This window comes from Anolis carolinensis, chromosome 3 (genome assembly GCF_035594765.1).
Source record: "Anolis carolinensis isolate JA03-04 chromosome 3, rAnoCar3.1.pri, whole genome shotgun sequence".
Taxonomy (NCBI): Eukaryota; Metazoa; Chordata; class Lepidosauria; order Squamata; family Dactyloidae; genus Anolis; species Anolis carolinensis.
Genome location: NC_085843.1, coordinates 2,659,120 through 2,681,940, shown reverse-complemented (window position 1 = coordinate 2,681,940; position 22,821 = coordinate 2,659,120). Strand labels below are relative to the sequence as shown.

The window sequence follows — 22,821 nt, the reverse complement described above, 5'->3', positions numbered from 1 at the left end:
AAAAGCAAACTTCTTCATTTTCTTTGTGGAAAATAACATCATGCATCAAAAATGAACAAAGACACTATTGGTAGTTTTTATTATCTCTGCAGGCATTTCTAGGTTCTTCCAATGCAATTCTATGGACAGCCCAGAGAAGTGTTCCCTCAGGTTAAAAAATAACATAATAGATTCATGACTTTTCCACTTTTGCAGGGATACTGTATCACTAACTTCTGCAAAAGTTGAGGGATAAATGTATTATTTAAACTATTGGTCGTCTACTTGGAGAGTCTAATTTGTGACTCAGAAATTTGGGAGAAACCACAAAGTCCAACTCTCCGTCATGCAGGAATAAACAAAGCTCTACTTCCCTCATTTTGAGGGATTATTCCACCTGAACTGTGGGGTTTTCTGGCTTTTCCTTCTCCCAGAGCCTTCAATAAATGTCTTTCACTTACTTCTCCTGGAGTTCTGCCACCGCGAGCCTGTCTGCATCAGGATCGGTGGCCACCACCACCTTGGCACCTTCCTTCTCCGCGAGACGCAAAGACAGTTCCTGGAAGAGACCATGGATTCCTTTTAGTCAACACAAAGCCTTCACACTGGAGCTTCACACACGAGGCCTTCAACCTGGGGCTTTTTTCATCGAAACTTCTCACAGCGAGGCCTCTCTCACACTGAGGCCTCTCTCACACTGAGACCTTCTCATATTGAGGCCTCTCTCACACTGAGACCTACAAAGCTACACGCACACTAGCTTATATTAAACTGCAGCTTTTGCTGAGTCATTGCATGCATTTAACACTTTCAGTGCTTGGCTCACATTTTTGTAATTAAAAATAACTAGTTAATTTTTAATATTTCTGACAATTCTGGAGATCAAGAATTAATTCAGCCCAATAACCAGGAAATAAATAGTTTACAGGTAGAACAGCAGTGCTCTGAAGTTTAATAGTGGCGTTGTTTGCATGCCTCCTTACCAAATTGGAGGCATTTCACGTTCCGTGTGCAACCGCCAGCAAAAACTACTTTGTGGAACAGGGAGGTGCAAAGTCTTCAGAAACTGATTATATCCCAATGTGATAATGTCCTTAGTCAATATAAAGCAGGCAGCAATTTAACGGACAGCTTGGTTGGCACTTCGACAGCCAAGGCAACATATTCCCTCTCAGTGTATGGACAGAACTATGGGATAAGTGTTGCAGCACACTTACCAGCACAGACTCCCCTTCCTCGGGGTTTGGGCACCTTACGGTGGAGAAGTCTGGGTCGGGGTCTTTTTGCTCAGGGACCGGAATGGGAGGCTGGAAGCCAAAGGCTCGGAAAGCCAACTGCACGTAGTCGTGGCCGACCCCGTGAAAGGACGTGTGGACGAATTTCAGGCTGGTCTTTGCGTTCAGCTCCCTGCAAGAAGAAACAACACAGGAAGTATTGTCAAAGGTGTTTGCAGCCAGAATCACTGGAGTCTTGTGTGATTTCCAGGCTGTATAGCCAATGTCTTCTAGTAGCATTTCCTCCTGACATTTTGCCTGCATCTGTGGCTGGCATCTTCAGAGAATCTGATGGTAGTCCAGCAAGTGGGGTATATATATATACCTGTGGAATAATGTCCAGGGTGGGAGGAAAAAACCATTGTCTGGTAAACAAGTGAAAAGAGTGCAATTAGCAAGCTAGATTTGTAAGCGCTTGAGTTGGGTCTATTGACTATGCAGTCTTCTTAGATACTCACATGCTAATGGATGGATCCCACTCAAGCGCTTGCAAATCAAACTTGCTAATTGCACCCTTTACACTTGGTCAACAGACAATGGTTCTTTCCTCCCACCCTGAACATGCTACAAGTATATATACTCCACTTGCTTTACCACCATCAGATCCTCTGAAGATGTCAGCTATGGATGAAGAAGAAACATCAGGAGAAAACACTGCTAGTACACACTGGCCATACAGCCCGGCAACCGAACAACAACCCAGGAACTATTATTATGAAACTGATTTTCGTTACAAAGAGGTGACACATCATACAAGGGTAGGACAAACCAAGGCAGTAAACAGATACATAGTACAGTGGGCCCTTGGTACCTGCTGGGGTTTGGTTCCAGGACCAACCCATTGATACCAGAATCCATGGGTGGTCAAGTCCCATAGTAAAATGCATCTTTTATATAACATGGCAAGATATTTGGAAATTGCTTAGGATTTTCAAGCCATGGATGATTAAATCCATAGGTGAATGATCCATGGATGGATTAGGCTGACTGTACAAGTGACTCTGCACCTTCCTGCCTGCCTGCCTGCCTTCCTTCTTCTCCAGCTTGAAACGAAAAACAGCAAGCTAAACACTGTCTCAGCTCTAAAGGCTGCCCCTGGCCAAATATTGTTTTTCTGTTAAACAAAAACTAGTAGATGTCAATTTAAGAATTTTTTTAAAAATGGAAATGTTATGGATGACTTCTCCCAGGATTAGGGCAGTAGCACTCACAAGGTCCAGGTGGTTTCTGCTTCAAACCTACAAGCGAATGGTCCTCCTAACCTTCTCTTCTCCAGCTCCCTCAGCCACTTTCCACAGGGCTTCCAGGATTCCAGATCTTTGACCCTTTTCTGAGCACCTTCCAACTTGTCATATCCTTCCTGAATTGTTTTAGCTGAATTCAGATGAATTCTGACCAAAGAATAATTGTGTGGGACTATTATGAGTCGGACTAAAATTGCAAGCAAACTACTCCAATGTGGGCTAGGCAAGGCTTCTATGAGGTGGATCAGTCATTGGTTAAGCGACTGAACCCAAAGGGTGCTTCTCCCCAATGGTTCCTCTGCTTCATCCTGGAAACGAGTGACTATTTGGGTGCCATCAAGAGGGTTCAGTCCTAGGCCCATTTCTGTTCAATGTCTTAATTAATGACTTGAATGAAGGTTTAGAGGGCAGGCTGATCACATTTGCAGATGAGACCAAATTGGGAGGGAGAGCTAATACTCCAGAGGTCAGGATAAGGATGCAAAAGGACCTCAATAGATGAGAAAGCTGACTGTCCAAAACTAACAACTAATTTCAAAAAGGACAAATGTAAGATACTACACTAAAGGCAAAGATACAGGATGGGTGATGCCTGGCTCAACAACAGAGTACATGTGAAAGGGACCTTGAAGTCTTCATGGAGGACAAGTTGAACATGAGCCAAGAGTGTGATGCAGCAGCTCAAAAAGCCAATGGGATTTTGGGCTGCATCTAAAGGAGTCTAGTGTCCAGACTGAGGGAAGTCACAGTGCCTCTCTCTTCTGCTTCGGTTAGATCTCTTCACCTGGAATAAAACTGTGTCCCATTCTAGGCACCACAGTTCAAAAGAGATGGGGCCGGGCTGTGGTGCAGGCTGGTGAGCAGCCTGCTGCAATAAATCACTCTGACCATGAGGTCATGAGTTCGATGCCAGCCCGTGGCGGGGTGAGCACCCGTCAATTAACTAATTTACGACATTGGAATGAGGAAGTGCCGTCACAGCGGATGATGAAGCAGCTGCTCCCTCCTGTGGCCAGAATCGAACATCCCCCTCAGGAGAAGGTTAAATTGCCTCTGCGTCTGTCTGTCTCTGTCTGGGTCCTATGTGTTTATGGGCATTGAATGTTTGCCCTATGTGTGTATAATGTGATCCGCCCTGAGTTCCCTTCGGGGTGAGAAAGAAGGGCGGAATATAAATACTGTAAATAAATAAATATTGATTCTAAGCTGGAAGGTGAACAGAGGAGTAGCGTGACTAGAAGGATCAAATGTCTGGAAACCATGAATCCCTTTAAGGAGCGTCTTAAAGAGGTGCTGAGTCTGTTTTAGAAAAGGTTGAGAGGAGACATCAGAGGAGCCATGTATAAATATCTGAAAGGGTGGCATAAGGAGGAGGGAGAAAGGCTTCCTTTCAGCTGCCCTGGAAACTAGGAATCAATGAAGCCTTGGGTCCAAATGACAGGAAAGGAGATTCCACCTGAACATTAGGAAGAACTTCCTAACCATAAGGAGAGCTGTTCAACAGTGGAACTCTCTGCCTCAGAGTCTGGTGGATGCTCCCTCTTTGGAAGGTTTTAAACAGAGGCTGGATGGCCATCTGTCGGGGGTGCTTTGAATGCGATTTCCTGCTTCTTAGCGGGGGGTTGGACTGGATGGCCCATGTGGTCTCGTCCAATTCTAGGATTCTATGAGTTAGGGACAGCCTGGCCTTCCCTACTTACCTGTGGTAGCAGATCTTCTTGATATCCTCCATGTAGCTTGCGCAGATCTGCTGGAGGGGATCTCGAGTGAGAGGACTGCTCTCCACCAGGTTCTCATTCCAGGACTCGTCCCAGGGCTCCACACATTCCTCTATGCATTTCAGGATCTCCTTGTCATGTGGGGACGTGATCTGTGCGCCATTTTCCCAGTATACCTGAAGCAGAGGCCAGGCCCAAGAAGTCAACAAATAATACTGAGGGCCGGATCCGAGTTAGCTCTATGTAAAATGAAATACATCCCTAGCACAAATATCCTGTTTCCCCCAAAATATGACAGGGTCTTATATTACATTTTGCTCCAAAAGATTTGTTAGGGCTTGTTTTCAGGGGCAGTCTTATTTTTCCAATTTGGCTTTTTAAGTTAACTATAACTAGGGCTTATTTCTGAAATAGGGCTTACATTTCGAGCATCCTTAGAAATGCTGAAAAATCATGATAGGTCTTATTTTCAGGGTAGGTCTTATTTTGGGGGAAACAGGGTATTACAGCGGCAGAAAAGTAGCTACCTTAGTTCTACAAAACTGCCACATGTCATTTACTAAGAGCAAAGATACGTCTACTCAGCTTAAAATACTCTGAAAGAATTCTTTAAATAGGTGCAAAATCCCTTTGTGTGGGGCACAAAGAAAAAAGCAAATTAACTAAAGAAAAAGCAAATGAACTAAAGTTCCGTATTATACGACCAAAGGTGAAAACCTATTGGAAATACAGAAAGCAGTTGCATTGGAGAAGTTGAAAGAAGGACTCTTACTCCGTTAACAGTACGCAACACAGTTTTGTTCCTGGGTTATCAATGTCCTTTCCTAATTGGTTCTATCATGAAAACATGAAAAAAGTTTATCAAACTTCAAAACAATGTTTTTGCGGGAGGAACATCCTGCAGTAGCACATTTTGCTCTGTTTTTTCAATGAATATCTCCTAGAGTCTCAAACAATTGAACATAGGTTTTTTTTATTATTTAATGTTTATTGATTTCCAAAGTGAAAAGGGTTTAAAAGAAAAGATAAAAGCATGGGGAAAAGGCTGGTGGGCTATAGGGAAGTGGTATGGGTATTTTGGAGGGGGGGGTGGCGGCATGGGAAAGGGGGTAAAGGATGTTTTCCAAAATCTTCCTTCCTCTTCCTTGTGGGCCTGGTTTGGAAGTTGTCTTAAGTATGATTTGTTGTTTTTATTTTCATCGAATCCAAAGGGCAGAATTTTCTTTCTGGTTTCTTTATTCTTGTTTATATTAAGATTTTCATCTTTCCTTGTTTCATGTAATTTATCAAATGTGACCAGTCTGATTCTTTTCTGACTTTGTTCTGACTATATGACAGTTCGTGTGTTAATTTATCCATTTTCATGATCTCTACCATTTTTGTCAGCCACTCTTTGCTTGTCGTGATTTCTTCTGATCTCCAAAACCTTGCAAATACAATTATCGCGGCCGATGTTAAATAGCTAACATTTGTTTTTCTCCAAATTCATAACTATAATTCCTATCATTCTACCAAATACTCACTGAAAAACATATCTAATAAATTAGAGCCAATGTGGTCTATCCAATGCAATTTTCTGAAACAGTGCCCCAAATAACTCCAGGATCAGGCCTCAAAACCAAGATACCATGACATTTGGTTGTTGTTCTACTGTATTATCTATGGTTTTACAATTCTATAGTAAATCCAAGAACGTATCCTCTGCAGATCATACTCTACTGTGTGTGTTATGATCTTCGTAAATCTAAAAATGGTGTGACCTTTTCTTATTTATAGATTCTGAAATGTCTGTAAGTAAGAAAGGGCCAAAACCATGTAGAAGTCTATGTAAGAAACTGATCCATCCAAATGTACATTGTTGATTGGTTTATATAAATAAATAGCCTAAACATACACAAACCGACATGTTTATTCTCATATTACAAAATAACCAGAACTTTATTTGTTAAGGTATACATTAGAGGAGTGTTCATGTTAGCTACCCTGTTTGGTGAGCAAATGGTGAACCACAGGGCACTCCAGACAGATAAATGATAACAGGGCAGTAAATCTGTCTGTTAACAGATGGATGAACCAGATATGTTTTGGAGCCTTTTTCCAAAGGAAATGTTTCCCCCACTCATGCTGTTCACAAAGTAATGTCAAATGAATTAATCGTCCAAGAAAAGGAATGAGAGTCACACAGTTCTCCAAATGATGTTGAACTACATCTCTCAACATTCCTCGCCAATGGCTTTATACTGGATAGGGCTGTGGTGTATTGCAGTCTAAAAACCTCTGAACAGCCACTTGATTGTCACACTAAAATGGTTTTTGTACCTTAACCATTGTTCAGGTGAGCTCTCTGACTTCATCATTTCTCCCATTGAGTGTTTTCATCTGGTTGGCATGAATTCTTTCATGTCTCTTCAAGTATTTCCCCACCTTGAAGCGTTTCCCACACTGAGAACACTGGTAAGGTTTCTCCCCGGTGTGGATTCCCTGGTGGGCCTTGAGCCTTTTAGTTCTTCTTGTGTTTTTATTACGTGGTTCCTGTTCTGTTTTCTCATGATTTCCTTGTAAGAGGGCCCTTTTCCCCCTCTGGTCTCTCTTTTATGACATGCTTCCAATGGGGAAACCCATATTGGGGTTTTATTGTAAAAATAATATTTATATCTTTCTCAGACCTTAATGAGGGCCGCTCTAAAGAAGTGGTTTATAAAGTTTTAAAAACAAGGTTTTTGGAGTAGAACAACTACTTCCAAAGTAAGTCCAGCACAATTAAACAGGAAATAACACTTTCAAACCAGGAACAAAACATTTTTCAAATTTTGTTACATAGTGTAATACATTATTGAGTAATTAAAGAAAACTACAATGATTGTAGCGCTTCTCCTATAGGTATTTCTCAAATTCTCAAATAAGCAAATGTCAACGGCTAGAAATTAACAGCCAGCGAGAGAATTCCTTCCGCGTACCTTGTAGCCGTTGTCTTCCTTGCGGTTATGGGAAGCTGTGATCATCACGCCAGCCACGGCTTTGAGCTGCTGAACTGCATAGGGCTGCAAAACACATTTGCGTTTGTTCCAGAATGCCAGGAAATAAGGAGAGTGGTCACAAATGTAATGCAGAGAGGGACACTCACCACGAAAGGTGTGGGAACGTATCTTGAGAACAAGTAGACAGGGATCCCCTTGGAGAGCAGGACGGCGGCCGTGAGCTTTGCCAGTCTATGGAGGATAAAAGCAACAAACAGTCAGTTAACTCTCCTTGACCATCAGATGAAATCTTAAGTTGCTATGCTAATAAATGCAGAGAGGTGGTGCTGTGCAACATGGACTGAGCCACAAGAAAGCAACAAATCTATGGACTAAGCTTCTGCAGGATCAGCTCTGCCCCCAAAACAAATGGCCTTCCTCTGCCCATTGGGAATGGATTCAAGCCTTCAAGAAACTTTCAATTAGAGAACATCACCTATATCAATGTTTCTCAACCTGGTGGAGTTCAAGGGGCTCTTTGATTGTAGATGAACTATAAATCCCAGCAACTACCACTCCCAAAATGTCAAGGTCTATTTTCCACAAACTCCACCAGTGTTCACATTTGGGTATATTGAGTACTTGTGCCAAGTTTGGTCCAGACCCATCATTGTTTGAGTTCACAGTGTTCTCTGGATGTCGGTGAACTACAACTCCAAAACTGAAGGTCAATACCCACCAAACCCTTCCAGTATTTCCTGTTAGTCATGGGAGTTCTGTGGGCCAAGTTTGGTTCAATTCCATCATTAATGGAGTTAAGAATGCTCTTTTAGCATAGGTGAACTATAAATCACAGCAACTACAACTCCCAAATGACAAAATCAATCCCCACCCCCTCACAACCCCACCAGTATTCAAATTTAGGTGTATTTGGTATTTCTGCCAAATTTGGTCCAGTGAATTAAAATGCATCCTGCATATCAGATATTTACATTACAATTCATAACAGGAGCAAAGTGACAGTGATGAAGTAGCAACAAATATAATATTATGGTTGGGGGTCTCCACAACATGAGGAACTGGATTAAGGGGTTGCAGCATTCGAAAGGTTGAGAACCACTGACCTAGATGCCTTCCTCTCATCTACAAAATGCTAGGAATAGAAATAATATTCAAAAAAAATTGGAAACATGTGTTTAGACCAGGCATGGGCAAACAATTGTGGGAGTTGAAGTCCAAAACACCTGAAGGGCCCAAGTTTGCCCGTGCTGCTATAGAGCAATTCAGAACAGTTTTCCCATGGCTGGTTCAGACTGTTAGGAAACTGAAATGAGAGAAATCTGGGACTGATGTGAAACTGTCATTATTCTATCACTTTGTGCAGAAATCAGCTTTTTTCCGCAGAGGAAACATTCTTTTTGCACAGGAAATAACAATTTGATGCAGAGATGTGCTGTTTTCAAAGCCAATCCATGTGCAAATTTTGCAGAATAATCCACCTATTGCAGTATTATTATTTTTTTGCATGGAGAACAACATTTGATATGTTACACAAAGAAAAGACCCTTTCTTGCATAAAAAGGTTGGCTTCCATGCTCCCCTCCAAAAAAAATTTGTAGGTTTCCATGCCAATTGTAGGATTTTTTGGCAAAGTAAGTTCCGAATTGCAAATAGCCTTCAAAAGCTTCCTTTGAAGTTGCTCATATTATTCACTGATACCTTAAAAAAGAAAATGAGCAATGAATGACATCCCTCTCTAATAATAACAATAACAACAATAATAATAATAACAATAATACTTTATTTTTCTATCCCGCCACCATCTCCCTGAAGGGACTCTCTACAAGAGGGACTAAGTTATTCCTATTTTCCGTCCACAGCATGCAAACTAAACCTGTACCTTTAAATTGCATACCAGAAAGGAAATCATGATGACGACAACAACAACAACACATTACCTTGGACTACTGCAACTGCTAGTGGCCTGGCCTCGCGTGTCGTACCCAACAACAAAACCTCTTTGCTTGAAGTCTGAAAAACATTTCTCAAGGTATTTGTACATCCCCTGCAGCAAAGTGAAAAGGAAACTGTATGTAAATATATCTTGTATGCTTAAGTTCACAATATTCCATCGACATAGGGTCAGTAATAACACCGTACAATAAAGCTGAAATACTCTCTTTCACGTACATATGGTACATATGGAATAATAATAAAGAACAACACTCAAAGAACAGGGGAATTCCAGACATGAAACAATCAGGGCCAGCTAACACCTCCCAACAAAGGATCCCCCAGGCAGGAAGCAGCCAGTCTTTGAAGCTGCCAAGCTATTCAATGCTAATCAAGTTGGCCAATTGCAACCTTCACTTCACTTCACTTTATTTCTTAATTAATCGCTCTCCACCAGAGTGCTCTGAGCGACTTACAATTTAAAGTATCATTCCACATAATAAAAAACATTCAACATAAAAACATTTGACCTAAAAGCATGCAACAGTGACTATTTGGCAAATTAGATCTGATTTACTTAAATGCACAACCAAACAGCCAAGTCTTGAGCGCTTTTACAAAAGGTCGCAACTCCGACATTCACACTTGCATCCAGCAGACAAGAGTTTTTTCTTGCTCCCACCCTGGACATCACTCCACAGATATATGAACCCCACCTTGCCTAGTGTCCAACAGACCTCACAACCTCTGAGGATGCCTGCTACGGATGTGGGTGAAACGTCAGGAGAGAATATTTCTGGAACATGGCCATACAGCCTGGAAAACACACAAGAACCCAATTCCAAATCCACCTAAAAGTAGCCTTGCCTAGCCCAAAGCAGTTGGCAAGATAAGGAGCATTGCACTCCCTGCGCTCAGTTGTAGAGTTGTGATTTAAGGTACAAGGGCAAAGGAGTAAGAAGGGAGTGAAGGAGGAGGAACATTTTGTTCAGTGCCTGTAATAGGAGAAATGATGCTCGTGGCTCCTCTCAGAGGACCACTGTTTATAAGCAGCAACGTGGCTGCATGCCTCCCCAACCCCTGCACAAGGCAACACCTGAGACTTTCATGTGCTTTCCTGCAACATGGAAGTGGGCTCGGATGGCCCAGAATGTCTAGGGCAGAAGCAGAGTGAAGCATTGCTCATTGCTTCTGGTATCGACAAAGCCTTTGTCAATCTGACCATTGGATGCAAAGGGCATCCCATCCAAACCCACGTTGCAGTCGCAGTGAGGAGGAAAGGGCTTTGCTGTGCAGCCTCAGTGAGCATCGCTAAGCCCACGAAGCAGCCAGTCAGCAGTCCCATGATGGAGATTTGTGCGCCACTGGCTGAAAGACCGGGAGATCAATCAGCATTCAGCCTCTGAGCCTCTCGCAGCGCTTCCTTTGTGCTGAGTCAGAAAGAACAGGCGGAAGATGCAGAATAGGAGCTAGAACCAAGCCAGGAGTGTGGGGAACTGCAGGGAAAAAAAATGCTTGCTCTATGTAGTGCAAAATTCTGTGTCATTGACGAAGAGAGGGTGAAGATTATAGAATCATCAGCGTTGGAGGAAACTACAAGGGCCATCCAGTCCAACCTCCTGCCATGCAGGAAGAAAGAATAAGAGGCTTCACAACCTCTGAGGATGCCTGCCATAGATGTGGGTGAAATGTCAGGAGAGAATACTTCTGGAACATGGCCACACAGCCCGAAAGATATACAACAACCTAATCAGAGCTTTCATACATATCGACAGAGGATGCCATCACAATCACACAACACATTGCTCTGAACCACCTGGAATGACAGTGAATAATAATAACAACAACAACAACAACAACAACAACAACCCGTGTGCTGTGTCAATAATAATAATAATAATAATGTATAATTATTTATAATTATTTATAATTTATAATAATGTTGCCATCCCAGGTGACAGTCGCATTGATGAAAAACAACAGGAAAAACTCAGCCGCTATCAGGACCTCAAGATTGAACTTCAAAGACTCTGGCAGAAACCAGTGCAGGTGGTCCCGGTGGTGATGGGCACACTGGGTGCCGTACCAAAAGATCTCAGCCGGCATTTGGAAACAACAGACATTGACAAAATTACGATCTGCCAACTGCAAAAGGCCACCCTACTGGGATCTGCACGCATCATCTGAAAATACATCACAGAGTCCTAGACACTTGGGAAATGTTCGGCTTGAGATTTTGTGATACGAAATCCAGCATGTCTATCTTGTTTGCTGTGTCATACAATAAAATAATAATTTTATTTATATCCCGCCTCCATCTCCCCCGAAGGGGACTCGGGGTGGCTTACAGATAATACCAGATAAAAACAATAACAATATACAATATATCAATAAACAAAAAACATATACAAATTATAAAATTTTAAACATTAACCTATAGAAATTAAAAAACACACTTAATAAAACATGGAATTAAAAACAGCGAGGTTATGATAATAGACTAAGTAAAGTGCACATTATAAAAGTTGTAAACTCAAGATAACAGAATAAAGTGCTGCAAATTTGTTGGGGATCAATTTGGGATGGGAGAGGCCCTGAGTTCATATCAAATTAGCCAGGAAAAGTGCAACCGGTGCAGAAATGGTCAAGGAACATAATTGTTATGGGGATGGGAAGTCTTTAACCAAAGGCCTGTATGAAGAGCCACCCTTGGTCATAAATGGGGACCAAGCGGAGCGGGTGGCCAGTTTTAAGTTCCTGGGTGTTCCTGTGAAGGAGGATCTGACCTGGGACAGCGTTCATGTTGGGGAAGAGGACCCAGTATTGACTACTACATGAGACTTCTAAGGAACCAACAACTTAATGGGAAATGCTGGTGACTTTCTACAGCTGTGTTATAGAGAGTGTCCTAACCTACTGCATATGTGTTTGTTTTGGTAACTGTACTGTACCTGTCTGTACTGTATAAATTCAATGGCTACGCTGCTTCTACTCTGCTATAGATGCCAAATGAAGCCAGTAGTACAGTGAGTAGTCCCGCAAATCTTTTATAAGTACAGGATGAGCAGCCCCCCATTCGGAAATCTGAAAGTCAACTCAAACATTTCTGGTAAGGAATACTCTTCTGTAGCATCCTGAACACAAAAACAGGCAACGCGCAGAACAAAGAACACATAAACTTGCCCAAGATCTTTTTCCAGATCAGGTGCAGATCGGCTTTAACCCAGAGGCCAAGGAATGCGTACTTACGCAACCAAAAATAGTTCCCAAAGCAAACAACCGCAAGAACAGAACACAACCGCGGGAGGCACAGAGCCAAAAGGCTCCCAGGCGTCTGAACTTGAGGTTTTCTGCCCAGAAGTCTCATTCCTGCCCCGGCCAATCCGAGGCTCCCCACGCTGCCAAGCAGACCAAAACACAAAGGCAGCACGTGCTGCTCACGCCGCGGAGAGCATGGACAGCCCCAGAGTCAACACAACACAGGGCTCGGAGGGGGAAAGGCTCCAGCTGCTTCCTTGGCCGCCTGGGAAAGCACAGCCACAGCTTCACCGCTTCCTTGAAGCAAGAACAAAAAGCCTCCAGACCAGACTTGGTTTTTTCTTTTACACTTTCACCTATTTACTAATGGAATATCCTTACGTCGTGGGGGTTTTATTGATGAGAAAGAGTTGGACAGAGACTCAGGGCTGAAAGTCATTAGCACTCAAGACAAAGCACTCAAGACTTGGCTGTTTGGTTGTGCATTTAAGTAAATCTGATCTAATTTGCCAAATAGTCACTGCTGAATGTTTTTAGGTTGAATGTTTTTAGGTTGAATGTTTTTTATATTGTGGAATGATATTTTAAATTGTTAGTTGCTCAGAGCACTCTGGTGGAGAGCAACTAATTAAGAAATAAAGTGAAGTGAAGTGAACATATTTGATACTTGGTTCTAGTTAGAAAATTGAAAATGTGAGTGCGACCGCCTCCTTCTGTTTCTATTTCACACATTTTCATAAGACCTCTGGGCTACTTGCAATAAAATCTAACCTCCCTTTTTGGGCAAGGCGATTGAGAAGGCCGTTGCCCTCCAGCTCCAGGCGGTCTTGGATGGCACACACTTCCTTAACCCATTTCAAACTGGCTTCAAAGCTGGATATGGAGTTGAGGCTGCTCTGGCTACCTTAGTGGATGATCACTATCTCCACACTAACAAGGGGTTTGTGTTCCTGTTGGTGCTTCTTAGCTTCTCAGCGATGTCAACCATGGTCTCCTGGAACACCTGGAGGGGTTCAGCATCAGAGGAACTGTGCTGCAGTGGTTCCAGTCGTCCCTCTCAAGCAGGTTCCAGATGGTGGTGCTTAGGGATAGCTGCTCCTCCAAAAAGGAGTTGCTATGTGGTGTCCCACAAGATGCCATTCTATTCCCAATGCTCTTTCATATTTACATGAAACCACTGGGAGAGATCATCCATAGGAATGGGGCGGGGTGTTATCAATATGCTTTGGGAGACATTTCTCCATGTCTCGCAAAACAGCTTCAGATAGGGATAGTGTCTCACCTCTGAATGAATGCCTGGTGGAGGTCATGGGCTGGAAGAGGGAATATAATAATAATGATGATGATAATTTTTTTTTTTGTAATAGCATTTCATAACTGTGCAGTCTCTGACTAACACTGTCCGAATTTTTAGCACTGATATCAACATGGAGTTTTCTTTGGACAAATGTTCGACAGTGGCATTGAAGAAGGGAAAAATCATTGAAAGTGAGGGTATAAATATGCCTAATGGCCAAACAATAAAGTGTCACCAGCCAGAGGCCTATAAATATCTGGGCATATTACAGCTGGACAACATCAAGCATGAACATGTGAAAACTGGTCAGCCAAGAATACACACAAAGGGTCAGAAAAATTCTCAAAAGCAAGATCAATGGAGGCAACAACATCAAGGCCATAAACACCTGGGCCATACCTGTCATAAGATATACTGCTGGCATCATAAACTGGACACAGATGGAACTGAACAATTTGGACAGAAAAACAAGAAAACTCATGACCATTCATCATTCACTGCACCCTCGCTGTGATGTTGACCAGCTATATCTGCCTAGAAGATCAGGGGGCAGAGGACTCTTACAAGCAGTCAAAGAAGAAGAACATGCCCTGGCAGAATATGTAAAGCAAAGTGAAGAACCTGCTTTGATTGAAGTCAAAAATCAGAAACTCCTCAAAACACAGCAGACAAAAAACCAGTACAAGAAAACCGCACTACAACCTAGAGCTGACAGCTGGCACAACAAAACATTGCATGGAAAGTTCCTTGACAAAATTGAAGGAAAAGCTGATAAGGAGAAGACCTGGCTCTGGGTCACTAATGGGACCCTGAAGAAGGAGACAGAAGGCCTGATCCTTGCAGCCCAGGAGCAAGACATCAGAACAAAGGCAATTAAGACCAAGATCGAAAAATCAGCTGATGACCCAAAATGCAGACTGTGCAAGGAAGCTAAACGAAACCATTGACCACATCCTCAGCTGCTGTAAGAAAATCGCACAGACAGACTACAAACAGAGGCACAACTATGTGGCCCAAATGACTCATTGGAACTTATGCCTCAAGTACCACCTCCCAGCAGCAAAGAACTGGTGGGATCACAAACCTGCAAAAGTATTGGAAAATGAGCACGCAAAGATACTGTGGGACTTCCGAATCCAGACTGACAAAGTTCTGGAACACAACACACCAGACATCACAGTTTTGGAAAAGAAAAAGGTTTGGATCATTGATGTTGCCATCCCAGTTGATAGTCGGATTGACGAAAAACAACAGGAAAAACTCAGCCGCTATCAGGACCTCCAGATTAAACTGCAAAGACTCTGGCAGAAACCAGTGCAGGTGGTCCCGGTGGTGATGGGCACATTGAGTGCCGTGCCAAAAGATCTCAGCCGGCATTTGGAAACAACAGACATTGACAAAATCACGATCTACCAACTGCAAAAGGCCACCCTACTGGGATCTGCACGCATCATCCGAAAATACATCACACAGTCCTAGACGCTTGGGAAGTGTTCGACTTGTGATATTGTGATACGAAATCCAGCATATCTATCTTGTTTGCTGTGTCATACAATAAAATAATAATAATAATTTTATTTGTACCCCACCTCCATCTCCCCCTAAGGGAACTCGGGGCAGCTTACATGGGCCAAGCCCGGATAAAAACAATAACAATATACAATACATCAATAGACAAAAACATACACAATTATAAAATGTAAACATTAACCTATAGAAATAAAAGACATACTTAATAAAACATGGAATTAAAAACAGCGAGGTTGTAATGATAGACTAGGTAAAGTGCACATTATAAAAGTTGTAAACTCGAGATAACAGATAAAATGCTGCAGATTCGTGGGAGAGCAGTAATAATAATTTGGGATGGGAGAGGCCCTGAGTTAATGTCAAATTAACCAGGAAAAGTGCAACTGATGCAGAAATGGTCAGGGAACATGATTGTTATGGGGATGGGCCAAGATTGGAAACTCCAGCTGGTTCAAAATACGGCAGCCAGACTTGTTACGGGAACATGTAAGAGTGAGTATATGACACCTATCCTAAAGTGACTCCACGGGCTGCCAATTAGTTTTCCAGGCAAAGTACAAAGTGTTGTTTTTGACCTTTAAAGCCCTACAAGGTTTGAGTCCAGGCTACCTAAAATGATCGCCTTCTACCGAACCAAAACAGTAAATAAAGAACAGGGGAATTCCAGACAGCCAACAATCAAGTGCCTGTTAATACCTCCCAAACAAAGGATGTCCCCAGGCAACAACAGCCAGGCTTTGCAGTTATAAGGCTACTCAATACAAATCAAGCAACTTTCAAACTTGCTACAAACAGACAAGAGTTCTTTCTCCCACTCTGGACATTATTCCACAGATATATATACACCCCACGTGCCTCATTCCCACAGACCTCTGAACAAAACTCTTAGGATGCCTGCCATAGATGCAGGCGAAACGCCAGAAGGGAATGCAACTGGAACATAGCCATACAGCCCGAAAAACTTACAGCAACCCAGTGATTCCGGCCATGAAGGCCTTTGACAACAACAGCTCCGCTGGTCTTTCTACTCTTCAAACATCTGCAAACATTTACAAAAGCTCTTGCTATTCTGGAAGAACACTGATATTGTGAAAATTATTAATGTTATCTACTTCAAGGGATGAAAACATTTGTTTTGTTTAAGTGGGAGAGACGTTGTCCTTTTGTTTTGTGTCATCTGTTGCTCTGCATATGTCGATTTTATTTGTAGGATTGTAGGTTTGTTTTGTTGGGGAAAAAACTTAATGTTTGAGAGAAAGGAGAGTACACATCACTCCAACCCAGCAATTTATACTGAAAACAATTCTGTGAGCTATTATTAAGTTGACCTAAATGTATGCTTTAACAAACTGAATGAATAGTCAGGTTTTAATTCCTAGTGCTGACTCATTTGAAGGAGGCTTTCTAGGACAACTGCAAAATGCCACCACTCCTCCTGAGCCTCTTCACAAACCACTGTTTCCATAAAGCGGGAGTGGGAACCCTGTGGTTCTCCTGATGTGCTGTCAATCCCATCCGCAGCACAGCCAATAGCAAGGAATGCTGGGAGCTGCAATCCAGAAACATCCACAGGGCCATACCGTGTCCACTGTCCAACATAACTAGAAAACCTTTGGGCCCAACACCTTTCTATAATTCAGCTTGTGGCTCATTATAGAGAAGCAATGAAATGTAGGTGATGTTGGAGTAGAACTTGTGGAGGCCAGGGTTCAAATCCCCTCTCAACCTGGTCCCACCACTCAACCTCAGAGGAAGGAAATGTTGAGAAGTCCAAAAAAACCTGGAGGGCCAAAGATTGGGAACCACTGGTCTAGGGCAAAGCTTCTCAAAAGTATGGGTTGCGCCCCCAAATGAGGTTGCCATAGCTTTATTTTGGGGTGTTTCATTCCCTTCCCATCTTGGGGGTCTGGGCGTTTTCCTTTTCCTACCCATCTTGGGAGTCTGAAAGGGTCTTTTGTTCCCTTTCCAATGGGATTTTGGACGGCATCAAGGGGAGTCTAGTGTCTAGATCCAGGGAAGGCAATTAACTCTTTCCACACTATTCTGGACGATACAATCAGTTGCAATACAAGCATGGCACAAATTGCATTTAAACACTATCAATACACAAATTCCACATTAACAGTCATGCTCCCCCTTCTATTCTTTACGAAGACTTATTGAGGATTCTGGATGAAGAGATTCTAATTTTGGACATGCTTCAAATTTTATATAATGTGATTTTATTTTGTAATGGTATCTGTTTTTGTATGAATTGATGTTTTGTACATTGTTTTATATGAATTGTTGTTTTTGTACATTGTTTTTAAACATTGAATTTTTGCCTATTTATTGTAAGCCGCCTTGAGTCCCCTCGGGGAGAAAGGCAGGGTAAAAGTGATGTAAATAAATAAATAAATAAATGTTCTGCCTTGGTCAGACCACACCTGGAATTACATGGTGTCCAATTCTGGGCACCACAATTGAAGGGAGATGTTGACAAGCTGGAAAGTGTCCAGAGGAGGGCAATTAAAATGATCAAGGGTCTGGAGAACAAGCCCAATGAGGAGTGGCTGAAAGAGCTGGGCATGTTGAGCCTGCAGAAGAGAAGGCTGAGAGAAAGTGGACATGATGAGGGCCATGTATCAAGAGGTGAAGGGAAGTCATAGGGAGGAGGGAGGGAGCTTGTTTTCTGCTGCCCTGGAGACTAGGACGCAATGGAACAAGGGCTTCAAACTACAGGAAAGGAAGGAGATTCCACCTGAACATCAGGAAGAACTTCCTCACTGTGAGGGCTGTTTGGCAGCAGAACTCTCTGCACCAGAGTGTGGAGGAAGCTCCTTCTTAGGAGGCTGGATGGCCATCTGTCAGGGGTGCTTTGAATGCAATTTTCCTGCTTCTTGGCAAAATGGGGTTGGACTGGATGGCCTGTGAGGTCTCTTCCAACATTATAATTCTATGTATTTCATCCTCCTCCCATCTTCAGTGCCTCCTCCACTGACCTATCTGCCCATGAAGGCACTGGCCATGAGAGTTTATTTCCCTTTGAATTCTTAGTGCAGAGAAGGAGAGATTGCTAAAACAAATAGCAAATTGTTTTTTTTAATGCATATTTATTATCATTAAAGGTTTGATTTGTATGTGTATTTTATATATTTATTTATTTATTTATTTACAACATTTATATCCCGCCCTTCTCACCCGAGGGGACTCAGGGCGGCTTACAAAAATTGGCAAAATTTAATGCCCAAAATACAATCATAAAAACAAAACAATACCAGATCTATTAATAACATGGTTAAAACACATTATAAAACCTTAAAAACGTATATATAATTAATTCCTGGGGCCATGTACAAATTTCTGAGACAAAATGGGGTCACAAGTTGAAAAAGTTTACGGAAGTTAAAAAAAGTTTAAGGAGTCCTGGTCTAGAGCTCTGGGAGACTCCTGGATAGGTTTGCATTTGGGTTACTGCAAGTCAGAAACACCTTGACAGCAGACAAATACAAACAACCACCACCGACTTAAGCAAGAAGAATTCAAATTGCCTATTGCTTCCCTGTTTACATCATCCTCCGTCTCCCTTCCCTGTTTTCTTTCCCTGTGGTGTGCTGTCTTTCAAATCGTAAGCCTGCAGGCATGGAGTGTTTTGTTTGTTACTGAGATTACGTAAACGGCTTTGAAGCCTTTCCACCTGAAGAGTGATGTACAAATAATAAAGAAGAAATACTGTGTACATGGATGACACTACATAAACACAACACAAAGACTCCTTTGAGCTATGAGAACGAAGGAACTGTCAGCTTGTACAAGAAGGTTGGCAATGATAGAGAGAGCAGGGCTTAACCTCAAGCAATTGGTATTAACGTCACCAGGGAGGCTCTGCTGCCTCCGCCGTTGGACTCACCTGCGTGGACTGGATCACGGTCAGGTCGTTGATGCGGCAGAAGCCGGCCCCCATGGCAGAGCGCAGCCCCGCCGTCCCAAAGGTCAGGCGCCGGCAGAGACGGTCCCGCAGCTCCTTATTCCTCCCATTGCGTAACAGGTTTTCGATTTGCTCTTTGGTTTTAGGATTCTGTAAATGAAACACACATTCCACTGTTAGGGTTTACAAACAGAGAAGGACAGCGTTCCGGTAGATGTAGGCCGCAGCAAAGAAAATGAAGCACTGCAAATAAGATCAGGGCAACTCTTGATAGGTTCTGGCTTAACCTGAGAGCCAATTGTCATTATCCGTTCAGCCCATTAACAGATTCCATGATCAGTCAGCCAGCATCTTCATGCTTTGCGTGTCGCCTTTGAAAGCTAAACCCATCACCACCAAGATGACACAAAACTTCTGCTGCTTAAGATTGGGAAGCTTAGGTGAATTGTCCCTGACATTTTATTTTATTTGGGATATTTTCTGCTGCTCTAATTAGGCACACATAATTTGCACATTTCAAATACTTTGAAGGATGCCATATATCAACATATACTTCATCTTGTTGATGGGAGTGGAAATCATCTATTGGACAGATGAAAAGCCATTTCACCTCAGCAGACTGAAAACCAAAACCAAGGTCACAACAACATCTGTTATAGAACTCCAATATGCCGATGATAACGTAGTCTGTGCACATTCAGAAGAAGGCCTACAAACCACTCTAAACACCTTTGCAGAAGCATATGAAAAGCTCAGCCTCTCATTGAACATAGAGAAAACCAAAATGCTCTTCCAGCAGTCATCAGCCAATCCCTTTGCAATACCAGGAATAGAGTTTAATGGTGTAACATTAGAAAACGTTGACCATTTCTACTACCTTGGCAGCCACCTCTCCAAAAAAGTCAACATTGACACTCAAATACATCACTGCCTGAGCAGCATTCTTCCAAATGAAGCAGAGAGTGTTTGAGGATAGGGACATCCGTAGGGACACCAAGGTGCTTGTTTACTAATAATAATACAATATAATAATATTAATTATATTATATATTACATGTAATATTATTAATAATAGTACAATATATAGATATAGTACAATATGGTAATTTATTGCCAGTACTGTGCTATGCTAATAATATAGTATTGTATGTAAATTTAATTTGTAAGCTGCTCTGAGTCCCCTTCGGGGTGAGAAGGGCAGGATATATATGTATTAAATAAATAAATAAATTATAAAGCTATTGTCCTACCAACCCTGTTATATGCCTGTGAAATGTGGACGGTCTACAAACATCACACTCTACTCCTGGAACAATTCCACCAGCGTTGCCTCTGAAAAATCCTGCAAATCTCTTGGGAAGACAGGAGGACCAGTGTCAGCATTCTGGAAGAAGCAAAGAACACGGGCATTGAAGTGATCCTCCTATGCTGGACTGGCCACGTTGTCCAAATGCCCGATCACCGTCTCCCAAAGCAGTTACTATACGCCAAACTCAAGAACGGAAAATAGAATGTTGGTGGACAGGAAAAGAGATTTAAAGAGGGACTTAAAGCTAACCTCAAAAACTGTGGCAGAAACACTGAGAACTGGGAGGGCATCATCCCTTACTTAGGGATCGCCTAAGTAAGTAAGTAAGTACATCAACATATACTACTAACTAAGTAGTCCCGTGTGTAATGCATTGGTAGTTTGGTTACAGGACAAGAAAAGTTGCTGCATGAAGAAAGTCAAGGACAAAAGTTGAATATGAAGACACAGGAATAGTGACCACAGATGACTTGCATAACTTTAAAATGAGGCATGAAAATACCGAAGTGGTTCAAAAAAGAGGAAGGAAGGGGAAGAACAGAAAAAATAACTAGCAGTGCGTTCTCCCCAGTTAGTCTCAAAGATGCTGCAGGGTTCCTTCAAGAAATATATTGTTTTTATATTGTGGAATGATTTTTTGAACTGTAAGTCACACGGAGCACTCTGGTGGAGAGCGACTAATTAAGAAATAAAGTGAACTGAAGTGATGAAGAAATAATTCAATTTGGTTACACGTTGAAAAACATGACAATGAGGTGAACGCTGTTCCTGACAAGTTTTGTGGACCCAGGTGTCTGAGAGCCTCTGCAAATGACATAAGGGTCAAACCAAATGTGAGAATAAGGGCATGATTTGCATTTAAATGAAGGTATAAATTAACCACAGCTGCAAGGAGGGAATGATGATCAGGTTGGCAAGAAGAGGGAGCTTAATCTTTTCCTCTCCAGCCTTTCTTCTTTTGGTGCCTTTCAAATAGGAAGGAAATTCCACACTGATTTAAAATGAACATCTTCCCAAAAATTAATAGGACACATTAACTCAATCTAGAAGTCCTTTTGTAGAGTTTAGGAAAGCGACTCTATGGACTGAACTCTCCAACTAACTTATGAGAGGAAAGTAACATATAAATAAAATCAACAGCAGCAGCAGCAACAACAATGTATTAATAAATAAAAATGGTTTGGGAATTTTACTGAGTATTGAAGTTACTATTTGAAACATGAAGAGCTAACCAAAACTGCACACACTTTGCATCATTTTAACAGGCCAAGTAACAAAAATGTGTCGTTTAAGGCTTTCATGGCCGAAATCACCGGGTTGCTATGAGTTTTTCGGGCTGTATGGCCACATGCCAGTAGAATTCTTCCCTGATGTTTCGCCTGCATCTGTGGCTGGCATCCTCAGATTTGTTGAGCGGTCTCTTGGAAGTGAGGCAAGTGGAGTGTATATATATCTGTGGTTGTTCCAGGATGGGGGAAAGAACGCTAGTCTGTGTAAAGCAAGTGTGAGTGTTGCAATTGGCAAGCTTGATTAGTATTGAGTAGTCTTGCAACTGCAAAGTTTGACAACCATCAGTGTTGTCTCTCCTAACATTTTGCCTGCATCTGTGGTTAATGGCATCTTCAGAGGTTTGTTCAGAGGTCCGTTGGAAAAGAAGTGGAGTTTATATATACAGTAGAGTCTCACTTATCCAAGCCTCGCTTATCCAAGCCTCTGGATTATCCAAGCCATTTTTGTAGTCAATGTTTTCAATATATCATGACATTTTGGTGCTAAATTCGTAAATACAGTAATTACAACATAACAGTACTGCATATTGAACTACTTTTTCTGTCAAATTTGTTGTATAACATGATGTTTTGGTGCTTAATTTGTAAAATCATAACCTAATTTGATGTTTAATAGGCTGTATCTGTGAACATAATGAGTGGTCCAGCATTTCTGTGTTCCCAAATAATATTATTTGACAGCACAAAAATATTATTGGAAAACACAGAAATGCTAGACCACTCCAACAACCACCCTGTCAGAGAAGCCATTGAAATCCACAAGCATGTCGACAAATTCAACACAAAGGAGAAAACCATGAAAATGAACAAAATTTGGTTGCCAATATTAAAAAACACCAGAATCAAAGAATACCACTCGGCAACATGGGAAATACGGACAGCAAACAACCAAGTGCCAGTGAACAACTCCCAAACAGAGGGTACCTCCAGGCAACAACAGACAGGCTACCTCTATGCAAAATACCCTCACTGATTGATTCTGCAGCTTCAAGGCTACTCAATGACACTCATGCTTGCTAATTACAACATTTACACTTGCTTCAAACAGGCAAGGTTCTTCCCCCCACCCTGGACATCATTTCACAGGTATATATACACTCCACTGG

The 22,821-nt window shown here is 42.1% G+C and overlaps 1 protein-coding gene across 3 annotated transcripts in view; it reads right to left on the bottom strand.

Moving 5' to 3' along the window:
* Window positions 1-22,821, bottom strand: part of pgm2l1 (phosphoglucomutase 2 like 1) — a 380,072-nt gene that overhangs the window by 321,048 nt on the left and 36,203 nt on the right. For all 3 annotated transcript variants that reach the window (XM_062974411.1, XM_003229055.3, XM_062974410.1), the window contains exons 3-9: window positions 19,100-19,267; window positions 9,131-9,237; window positions 7,340-7,424; window positions 7,173-7,256; window positions 4,198-4,391; window positions 1,197-1,386; window positions 441-538 (exon numbers count right to left, since the gene is read on the bottom strand). In XM_062974411.1, the coding sequence (XP_062830481.1) occupies window positions 441-538; window positions 1,197-1,386; window positions 4,198-4,391; window positions 7,173-7,256; window positions 7,340-7,424; window positions 9,131-9,237; window positions 19,100-19,267 (926 nt within the window). The remainder of the gene's footprint in view (window positions 1-440; window positions 539-1,196; window positions 1,387-4,197; window positions 4,392-7,172; window positions 7,257-7,339; window positions 7,425-9,130; window positions 9,238-19,099; window positions 19,268-22,821) is intronic.